We start from the raw sequence: 11,865 nt of genomic DNA, 5'->3' as shown, positions 1-11,865 counted from the left end.
TACAGAACCTGGGTCTCTGTACTTCCCTCTGCAATTGGACCCTCAACTTCCTAACCGGAAGACCACAATCTGTGCAGATTGGTAATAATATCTCTTCCTCACTGACGATCAACACTGGTGCACCTCAGGGGTGTGTGCTTAGCCCACTGCTCTACACTCTCTATACCCATGACTGTGTGGCTAGGCATAGCTCAAGTACCATCTATAAATGTGCAGATGATACAACCATTGTTGGCAGAATCTCAGATGGTGATGAGAGGGCGTACAGGAGCGAGATATACCAACTAGTGGAGTGGTGTCACAGCAACAACCTTGCACTCAATGTCAATAAGACCAAAGAGCTGATTGTGGACTTTAGAAAGGGTAGGATGAGGGAATGTGAACCAGTCTTCATAGGGGCATCAGAAGTGGAGAGAGTGAGCAACTTCAAATTCCTGGGTGTCAAGATCTCTGCGGACCTAACCTGGTCCCAACATATCGATGCAGCTATAAAGAAGGGAAGACAGTGACTACACTTCATTAGGATTTTGAGGAAATTTGATTTGTCACCTAAAACACTCAAACTTCTGCTGATGTACCTGGGAGAGCATTTTGACAGGCTGCATCACTGTCTGGTAAGGGGGGGGGGGCGCTACTGTGCAGGACTGAAAGAAGCTACAGAATGTTGTCAAATTAGTCAGCTCCATCTTGGATACTAGCCTCCATAGTATCCAAGACGTCTTCGAGGAGCGATGTCTCAGAAAGGCGGTGTCCATTGTGAAGGACGCCCATCACCCAGGACATGCCCTTTTCTCACTGTTACTATCAGGTAGGAGGTACAGAAGCCTGAAGGCACACACTCAGTGATTCAGGAACAGTTTTTTCTCCGATTCAGGAACAGTTTTTTCTCCTCTACCATCCGATTCCTAAATGGACATTGAACCTGTGAACACTACCTCACTTTTATTATTTCTGTTTTTGCACTATTTTTAATTTAATGTACATATAGATACTGTAATTTACTACTTTTTTCCATCTTAACGTGTATTGCCGCTAAGTTAACTGATTTCACGACATATGCAGGTGATATTAATTCTGATTCTATAGAAGTTTGTCGAAGTTTTTGATGACATGTTGAATTTACACAAACATAATAAAGTACAGGCACTGTTAAGCCCATCCTGGTTATGCCACCACACCCTTTGTTGTTTAAAAGCAAATTAAATGTATAGAATTAGAACATAGAATAGTACAGAAGAGGCCCTTCAGCCTGTAATGTGCCAACCTTTTAACCTATTCATAAGATCAACTTAACCCTTCTCTCCTACGTTGCTCTCCATTTTCTATCAATTCGACAGCACTGACAGATAGCATATCTGTGTCCCACAAGGATATCTCTAATGAAAAAACCTTTGTTTCAGTAACTAAGGTTTGGCGGGCCATGATAACTCGCGCGTAACATCAATTATTTCTCTTTGCTGATTGAGGCAATGACCAGCAAAGTATTCAGGGATGATTAAGCAGTTTAAACTTGGCCTCCAGCCTGTAGTGATATTTTTGTTTCCTGCAGTTATGCTTGCACTTCTGCCAGGCTCTGATTAACAAGGTGGTTTGTCTGGTGATGGAGAAGTTAGCAGTACAGGTAAAGAACTGTATAAAGTATTTTGTTGGAGTGGTGGATGGAGTTGATAGCTACCAAAAGCAAACTAACTGTTTTTACTTATCAGTGCAGCTCATTTGGATTTACTCACTGACCATTTTTATCTCGCTCTTCATATTGTACAATATGGATTCATGCACGTAAGCTCAAATAATTTTCTTCCACACCCAACCGCTCCCCTCTTCCACCACTGTCCTCATTTCTTTCTTCTCTCTCGGGTTGCAGTTGCAATTCCAACGATATTATAAGATCAGATAAATATTAGCTTTATTTGTCACATGTATGTCGAAACATACAGCGAAATGCGTCGTTGGCATCAAATCAAATCAGCGAGTGTTGTGCTGGGCAGCCTGCAAGATTTGCCATGCTTCCAGTGTCAACAACTTACTAATGCTAACCTGTACATCTTTGGAATGTGGGAGGAAACTGGAGCACCCAGAGGAAACCATGCGGTCACCAGGAAAATGTACAAACTCCTTACAGAGAGGAGCTGTCACCAGTCAATGGTGACAGGTGAATGGTGACCAGTCAATTTGGCCAGTCAATGGCATGAACATTGACTTCTCTAACTTCCGCTAATGCCCCACCTCCCCCTCGTACCCCATCCGTTATTTATTTTTATACACACATTCTTTCTCTCACTCTCCTTTGTCCCTCTCACTATACCCCTTGCCCATCCTCTGGGTCCCCCCCCTTGTCTTTCTTCCCGGACCTCCTGTCCCATGATCCTCTCATATCCCCTTTGCCAATCACCTGTCCAGCTCTTGGCTCCATCCCTCCCCCTCCTGTCTTCTCCTATCATTTTGGATCTCCCCTCCCCCTCCCACTTTCAAATCTCTTACTAACTCTTCCTTCAGTTAGTCCTGACGAAGGGTCTCGGCCTGAAATGTCGACTGTACCTCTTCCTAGAGATGCTGCCTGGCCTGCTGCGTTCACCAGCAACTTTGATGCGTGTTGCTTGAATTTCCAGCATCTGCAGAATTCCTGTTGTTTGCGTCCTTACAGAGAGTGGCAGGAATTGAACCCCAATCGGTGATCACTGGTGCTGTAATAGCACTGGTAACTTGTACAAGTGACCATCGTTTGGTTGAGTACACGGATTGTGCAGTTGGGATACATCACTGCAGATCTGTACTTCGTACTTGGCTCGCTAGATGCTTTACACAACAAGTTGTTATGATCTAGAATACACTGCCTGAAGAGGTAATAAAAACAGATGCCATAACAACCTTGGGCATGGGATCATTTGGCCAGCTGGTGAAGAGCTGGCACAGACATGGCTTTTGTGCTGTGAGACTCTGCAGTTCTAGGCACATTTAAAACACAATGTCTCTGCAATATCTTTAATCAGCTTATAATTAATTGCAGGAATCCTAGCTGATTAACAATTCTCCTTTAGCCCAGGGATGATGGGGACAATTATAAATACAGATGATTTAAATAAGCATTTCCCAAAATATTCAAAATAATTTTACAAGATGGCAAAAGAGTACAATTTAGAATTGCTTATTTAAAAGCTGGAGGTTTAATACGGTACTAACTGTTGCACAGTGTTGTGGACATAGAATAGTCTCTGTGATACTCCTTCTGGTCCGTTTCCATTCTTGTGCTAGTCTTTAACAGAAGTCCAAATTAGCTTTATTATCACTGACATGAAATGTCGTGAAATTTATTGCTTTGCAGCAGCAGTACGGTACAATATATAATAAAATTACAGTAAGTAGTGCAAAAAGCAAAATAGTGAGGTAATGTTCATAGACTGTTTGGAAATCTGATGGCAGAGGGGAAGAAGCTGTTATTAAATGTTGAGTGTGTATCTTCAGGCTCTTGAATCTCCTTCCTGATAGTAGTAATGAGAAGAGGGCATACAGTACCCTCCTTGAATGGATTGCACGAGGTATGGGAAAGCCTCATCTCAAATGAAGGGCATACAGTACATTAATTCTGGGAGGGTAGAAATGCTGGCAAAGGCTTTATTTTGAATTTTTCCACACTAATTGCAAAGCAGCACTTGTGGGACTATATGTGTAGCGCTCTAGATAATGGTAGTAACCTCAGAAATGATTAACCTTAGAAGCCTAGGCAACATTATAAACATGCTATATAAATACAAAAGTTTCTTAATTGACTATTTGATTATATAATGATAAACAGGCTTTCAAAGGGAGAATGTAACCAATGTTGGGAGGATTCAAATAGATTGAGAAGAACTTTCATTATTTTGAGTTTCTGAAAATTTGTGTTTCATTAATTTCAAGTTGTAGAATTTATTTCACTCTGGTTGTGTAGTACCTTATCTAATTACGACTGTGCTGTTTTTGTCTCCTTCTACCTCTTGCCTACTAGTATCAGCTTGCAGACTGCCATGGAAATTCCTGTTTTGCTTCAGACAGTCAATGGGAGTGAACTGCCCTCAAGCACCATGCTCGCCTGGGTTTGAAACAAACAGCTTTGGCGATGAGGTAGAGCCACTCCCACGCAGTCGAGGCGTTGAGACTCGCTGAAATCCTTCAGCCCTGATCAGTGTTCAAAGACAATGACAGGGATGAAGCAAATAGAAAAATTTCTCAAGAAGCAAACCTCAACGCTGACCAGAAGTCGTGTGGACAAAGATGGCTTCTTCCCAGGAACGTTAAAGCGGAGACCGAGTGCATCGAAAATCCTTCCCTTTTTAAAGGACGCCGTTCCCGGGAATGACAGCCCCAGCCCCAAGGATGAGTTTAGCCCTGACATTGGATGCCTGGAGAATAAGTGGGCAGACACAGATGATGAGCTGACCAGTCCTTCCCTGTCATCGGGAGAAATGAGTCCCAATGGGTCAACGCTTAGCAGCAAGTTGTGGCACTTCTCCGACACCCCAGAGAACATTGTGGATCATATCCTGGAGGGACTGATGGAGGTTCCAAAGAACGGCACTGACACAGGTAAGAGTGAAAGTGCTCTCTGTAACTCGGACTCACGGTGGAAGCAGCACCCGTCACTCGTGGTCAGGAATGGGCCTCTCGTAAACAGGGGTGAAGCTGTCAGGAACAACTGTGTAGCACCAGCTTACTCAATGCTGAGGTCTAAGTTTCGAATCTAGAGTCAGAGCAACGTCTAATGATCAAGTGCCAATTTTCTTTTTGGTTGTTGGCCAAAGGTTGTGAAACCATGCTTAAAAGTTGCACGAGATAAGAGTAAAGCACGTAAGGCTTCATTCAGATTTGCTAAATATCAGTCTCTCTCCAAACCTAAGTAAATTTTGTGGGCTACTTTGGAATGTTTTTTGTAAATGTGTGATATATGGACATCTAGACTCAAGAATATCAGGGCATGCATCACCTTTTGATTGTGCATATTGAACATAGAACTTGAAATTACTACATTGGAATAAATTGAATAAGCTATGTCAAATGTTTCTATTCCTTTTAAACTCGTGTCAGAAAGACAATATTCCATTTTATTTTCCAACATTATTTTAATTGTTTAATCACTGTATTCAACTCTACCACAACCGCTATTGTTTCTTTATAGGTAGATGGCTGTATAGGAACAGAAAAGGAGGGAAAGCCATTTTGGCCCATCAGCTTCATGCTACTGTACAACTTGCTCTTTCACACATGCCAATCAAGTTCTGCATGGCCACTTAGCTGCACCAACAGTGTCCAATTAACTCACTAACCTGCAGGTCGTTGTGGTGTGAGAGGAAACTGGAGCATCCAGAGAAAACTTGGGTGGTCACGGCGAGAGTGAGCAAACCTCAAACTGAGGACAGGATCAAACTAGGGTCTCTAGAGCATCAACTGCTGTGCCATACTGTTTCTCAGGGTGATAGAATTGCATCTATTGTCCTCTCATCCAGACAAGTGGTCATAAAGTTGTAAAGCATAGAAACAGGCCTATTGGCCCACTACGCCTCTGCCAACCATAATGTCTATCTATTACTAATCCCAATGCCTGCATTATTTCCATATCCATCTGTATCCTGCTTATTCAAGTGTTGGTCAAGATGCTTCTTAATGTAGTTATAGTTCTGCCCTCCACCACCTCCTCTGGCAATTCATTCCTGATACCAACTACTCTTTGTGTGGGGAAAAAAATTGCCCTTTAGATCCTCTTTGAACCTCCTCCCTTATACTTTACATGCATTCCCTCTAGTTTTAAACATTCCGACAATGTGAAAACAGGCTCTGGCTCTCTACCTGTCTCTTTCCTCTCATAAAGTTATATACTTCTATCATGTCACCTCTTCGCCTCCTGTGTTCCAGGCGGGGAAAGACCAATGTCTCCTGACAACTCAAGCCTTCCAATTCTGGCAACGTCCTTGTGACTCTCTTCTGCATCCTCTTAAAGTTAATCACATCTTTCTTCTAGTGGGATGACCTAGGCTGCACACAATGCAAAAGGTGTGGCCTAACCAGTGTTAGGTACAACTGTAACTTGGTGTCCCAACTCTTGTATTCAGTACCTTGGCCAATGAAGGTAAGCGTGCCTTCTTCACAACCTTGTCTACCTGTGTTGCCACTTTCAGCGAACTAGGTACTTGCACCCCAAGGTTTCTCTATTCAGCAACACTTCCCAGGCGGCTGCCATTCACTGAGTATGTCCTGCCCTTGTTTAATTTCCCAAAACACATCACTTCAAACTGATCTGTGTTAAATTACAACTGCCATTCTCTTGCCTAGTTCCTTGTCCATTTGTATCCTGCTGTAACTTCAGACAATCTTCACTGCTAAGAGGTGCAAGAGATTCTGCAGATGCTGGAAATCTTGAGCAACACACAAAATGCTGGAGGAACTCAGCATGTCAGGCAGCATCTATGGAGGGGAATGAACAGTCAACATTTCTGGGCTGAGAACCTTCATCAGGACTCGTCAAGATTCCTGATGAAGGGTCTCTGGTAGAAACGACGACTGTTGATTTCCCTCCATAGATGCTGCCTGACCTGCTGAGTTTCTCCCGCATTTTGTGCGCGAGTGAAACTTCTTCACTGTTTACTCTGCCACTAATTTTGCTGCCATCTGCAGTCTTAATGATCATGCCACCGACATTCTCATCTAAATCATTTATATACGATACACATTAGAGGACTCAGCATCCAATTCCTGTGGCATACCAATGATCTCCACCTTACCTACAACCTTCCGCAACCATCATCTGCCTCTTATCACCAAACTGATTCTGTATTCAATTGGATAGCTCACACTGGCTCCCATGTTATCTAACTTTCTGGACCAACCTACCACGCGGGACCTCATCAAAGTTCTTGCTGAAGTCCATTTAGACAACATCAACCACCCTGCCCTCATCAACCCTCTTGCCCCTTCAAAATACGTGAATTTGTGAGGCATGGTTTCTCACGCACTAAGCCATGCTGACTCTCCCTAATCAGTAGTAAGCGTAATAGAGGGTCTTGTATATGAATAAATTACTTTATGACATTATCCTAAACCTAGCAACAATTTAACGTGCAGGTTGTGATAAGCAGTTAGGAAGGCAAATGTTATGTTAGCCCGCACTGCAAACGATTTGAGTGCAAGAGAAAAATATTCTGCTGAAGTTGTATAGGCCCTGGTGAGACAGTACCTGGACCATTATATACAGTTCTGATCTCCCTTTCTAAAGACAGATGCATTTGCAATAGAGGGCGCACAATAAAATTCATCTATTTGATATCTGGGATAAATTGAGGTGGGAGATAAAATTAGCAGGGTAGGCCAAAACTCTCTAGTGTTTAGAAGAATAAGAAGGGATCTCATTCTAAGATGCAATCATTTTCCAGACCTTGAAGAGTAAATGTATGATGGCCTTACCCTTATGTCGGTAGGATATTGCTTCAAGTGCCATTTTAACACTGGCACTCTATTTATCCTCATGCTTCAACGGTGAAGTGGGGAAGTGATGCACAGTGAGAGAACGACTACAGCTCAGAAGATAATTCATTGGTTGTAAATTGCTTTGGGGCTTGAGAAAAGCAGTGATTCTATAAATAAATCCAAGCTCCTGAGAAAAAGGAACTGGATGTAAAGAGCTGTCATTTCAACTCATATGAACACATTTATCTGAATGCTCATCCATGGTTTCTTTATGTTGAATTACATTGCATTACACTTGCTTCACCGGATAAAAGAATTCCCCAGGGAAAGAAGATTTTTGTGAGCTTAGCAGCACATTTGTTTAAAAATATGGCCGGAAAAGATTGTTAGGGTCGATGAGATCTTTCTATGCTCTTTCATTTGAAAGATCGAGCATGGGAGGATGTTAATAGCTTAACACCTGAAAATCACAGTTTAAATAAATGTGTAATTCAGAGTGCATTACATGCTGTGATTGCATTTATTATACAGAACTCTCCACCTTGCAATGAAAGTACTTGTCTTAAGTGGATGCTCAATTTGGCTGAGCCAACAGTGTTCTCTCAAGTCACGTCATGTTCGCAAGTTTAATTGTGCACTTGAGTATGTAATTTCATGTTTGTGAGGGTTATCCTGTGCAGATTCTTACAAATGGAGGGCGAGGTTCAGTATAGTCTGTTCACATAGAACACTCAGATTTATTTATCCCACGCACATGGAAGCGTACAGTAAAATGCATCACTTCCATTAACGACCAACACAGCGTAAGGATGTGCTGGGGGCAGCCCGTAAGTGTTGCCACACGTTCCGGTGCCGACATAGCATGCCCACTACGTTCAACGGAACAGCACAGAACACAAAATGTAGGTCGCATCTCGGCCTCCAAGTCTCCAGAGAAAACAATTCCAGCTTGTCTGCTTGTTTCTTGTACTGTAGATATTCCTGGCAACATAGTCATAGAGCACTATCGTACAGAAACAGGCCCTTTACCCATCTAGTCCATATGAAATTGTTCTGCTGTCTAGTCCCATCGACTGGTACCTGGATCATAGCCCAGTGTACTCCTCACATCCTTGATGAGCCTCTTTTTCGCCCCCTCCAATATCTGCATATCCTTCCTGTAAGGTGGCAAACGGAACTGTCCTTTGACCCAGCACGTCGGAGCTGACAGTGATGCCAACTTAAAATGCACATGGTTTATGCTCCTCCATTCCAATCCTGTTCATGTGTTGTCTATGTGCTCCTTAAACATTACTATACTTGGTTCCACCACTCCTCGTGGCACCTACCTCTGAAAGAAAATTACCTTGTAATTCTCCTTAAACTTTCCCTCTTCCCACCTTAAAGCTATGCCTTCTAGTACTTGATATTTCCATTATCTGAGGGACTTTCTACCTTATCTCTGCTTCTCATAGTTTTACATACTAGTATCAGTAGCCTCCAATACTCCAGATAAAATGATCCAAGTTTGTCTATCTTTCCCTTGTAGATATCGCTCCTGGCAATGTCTTGGTGAACCTCTTTTTACCCCCCCCCCCACCGACCCCTCCAAAGTCTGCATGTTCTTCCTGTAAAGTGGCATCCAGGACTGCACTTGATACTACAAATGTTCTCTAAATAAAGGAGGCAGATGACTAACAGTAAATATGATATTGAGCAACTACATTGGTTAATGTTGTATTCTGTACTTGCACAGGTATTTTTAATGTACAACATTAGTCTAGGTAACTTCATTTACATTTAGGGAAACTCACTACTAGGTTAGTCGCTAAAAATATTGTCTACATATGAGCCCATATGATGTAGAATTAGGCCATTCAGCCCGTCTAATCCGCTCCTCCTTTCCATCATGACTGATTTATTATCCCTGTTAAACCCAATTCTCCTGCCTTCTCCCTGTAACCTTTGATGCCCTTAATATTCAAGAACCTATCAACCTCTGCTTTAAATATATCCAATGACTTGGCCTCCACATCATCCATGGCAATGAATTTCACAGATTCACCAACCTCTGGCTGAAGAAATTCCTCCTCATCTGTGTTCTAAAGGGACACCCTTGTATTCTGAGCCTGTGCCTTCTGATCCTGGACTCCCCTACTATTGAAAACGTCCTCTCCACATTCACTCTATCTAGGTCTTTCAGTGTTCGATAGGTTTCAGTGAGGTGTCCCCCTCCCCCATTCTTCTAAACTCCAGTGAGTACAGGCCCAGAGCCATCAAATGCTCCACATGTTAACGCTTTCATTTCTGGAATCATTCTTGTGAACCTCCTGTGCACCCTCTCTGATGCCAGCCCATCCTTTCTTATATAAGGAGCCCAAAACCACTCTCAAATCTTCAAGTATGGTCTGAGAAATGCCTTATAAAGCCTCAGCATTAGATCCTTGTTTGTTTATTCTAGTCCTCTCAAAGTGAATGTGAACATCGCATTTGCCTTCCGTATCACCAACTCAGCCTGAAAGTTGACCTTTAGAGAATCCTGCTCGAAGAATCATAAGTCCCCTTGCACCGCTGATTTCTGAATTTGTTTTCTGCTTAGAAAATAGTCCATGCCTTTTATCCTTTCTACCAAAATGCACTACCTTGCATTTCCCCACATGGCCCCAAAACCATGCGTCTTAGAGTTCTAAATTCAAGTTCTGTTCATGAGTGGTAAATTACAAAGGTTGCAAACGGTGTGAGCACTCAAAGGAAAGTGTAAAGGGTGGAATCAAACTGACTGCCAACCGACTGTTCTGTGGGAACTGCTCGCCCTTCAGATCTCCACACAGCTCAGACCTTTGCTTGCGTTCAGCCTATCATGGAAGTTTAAAGTGAACCAGAGATCGGGTTGGAATTGGTTTATTATTGTCACAGGCAGCAAAAGGCTTGAGATACAGTGATATATTTGGTGTACCTGACCTCCTGGTCCATTATTGGACTCGCTATGGAGCCAAACGGGGAAGCTGTGATGTGCTGAAGAGATGCTTTGCATCTGGGTTAACGCCTTTACGATGGGAATGAGCTTGCAAAGAATGATGCCATATTGGAGTGCAAAAAAAGCAATTACAACTTAAATATACTAAAATATGCACTGCACATCTGGAAATTGGAATCAAGTAACAGGTGACCCTGCCAGTAAGGACTTGTAACTTCACCTTCTTTGATGACATATGATGACTTTTATCTTGTGTGGCTTAATTAAAATGAAAGCTGAATCAAAGCCATTAATTAAGGAGAATTACAGTTTTGTACTTACAATTGTGACATTCATGACATTGAGGAAGGCTAAATAAGTTGGTCTCATGTAAGGTACAAATAGTGAAAGTTTACAATTACAGGGCAGCAGCAAAGAGGCATAGTTGGATGCACAGAAAATGGCCCTTCAGCCCAACTCATCTGTGCTGATCAGGTTGTCAACCTGACCTAGTTTAATTTGCCTGTATTTGGTCCATAAACCTTAATTTTTCCTACACATGCATCTGTCTAGATGTCTTTTAAACGTGGTAACTTTAACCACCTCTGCAACTCCTGTGGTAGTTGTACCATATGTTCACCACCCTCAGAATGGGGGAAAAAAAATTAAAATCCCTTTTAAATCTAAACTTCACTCTCCTTACCTTAAGCCTATGCTCTCTAGAATTAAACCCGTTGGGGAAAGAACAGTGAGCATTTACTTTATCTATACCTTTTGTGATTTTATAAACGTCTGAGATCATCTCTCAGACTCCTAAACTGCAGGGAAAATGCGCACGGTTCATCTATCTCAAGCCCTCCAGCCTTTTGAATCTTTCCACTCTAAGACTGGAGTTCCAAGGTGGAATGGAAGCACATGGATGAAAATGGCGTGAATAACTGCTAGAGATGTAATGTAAAGCATCTTCCACAGGTGTATCAGAATGGCAAAATACACTCAGTGGTTACTTTATTATCTACACCTCATTAATACAGATATCTAATTAGCCGATCATGTGGCAGCAATTCAATGCATAAAAGCATGCAGTTATGGTTAAGAAATTCAGTTGTTGTCCAGACCCAAATATGAGAATGGGGAAGAAATGTGATCTAAGTAACTTTGACCATGGAGTGATTGTTGGTGCCAGATGGGGTGGTTTGTGCATTTCAGAAACTGCACCTGGGATTTTCAGGTTCAACATTCTCTGGCAAAGTGGCTTTATGTAGCAAAATAACTTAAAATATATTTAAATCGAGTATCACCATGAGCATGGACATCAGATTGTTTGGTTCTGGTTATGGCCAAGTAAATTCAGCCAAATGTGTTTGATGAAGAGTGGAATGAATGGGAGAATATGTTCATGTATTCAGCTCTTTAAATTGTATGAAATGTGTACAGCATCACAAGAATCAGCAAAGAGCAATATTAATGATTACAGCTGAATTGACCACCCTGAT

General features: G+C 42.2%; 1 protein-coding gene across 1 annotated transcript in view; it reads left to right on the top strand.

The window, feature by feature from the left end:
- The first annotated feature begins 4,012 nt into the window (after positions 1-4,012).
- rapgefl1 (Rap guanine nucleotide exchange factor (GEF)-like 1) overlaps positions 4,013-11,865 on the top strand; it is an 83,573-nt gene continuing 75,720 nt past the window's right edge. Inside the window, exon 1 of the mRNA XM_072248865.1 lies at positions 4,013-4,563. Coding sequence (XP_072104966.1) covers positions 4,176-4,563 — 388 coding nt within the window. The 5' untranslated portion in view covers positions 4,013-4,175. The remainder of the gene's footprint in view (positions 4,564-11,865) is intronic.

This window comes from Mobula birostris, chromosome X, assembly GCF_030028105.1.
Source record: "Mobula birostris isolate sMobBir1 chromosome X, sMobBir1.hap1, whole genome shotgun sequence".
In the NCBI taxonomy this organism is placed as follows: domain Eukaryota; kingdom Metazoa; phylum Chordata; class Chondrichthyes; order Myliobatiformes; family Myliobatidae; genus Mobula; species Mobula birostris.
Note: the sequence above shows the minus strand (reverse complement) of the source record. Positions and strands in the feature narration are given on the sequence as shown.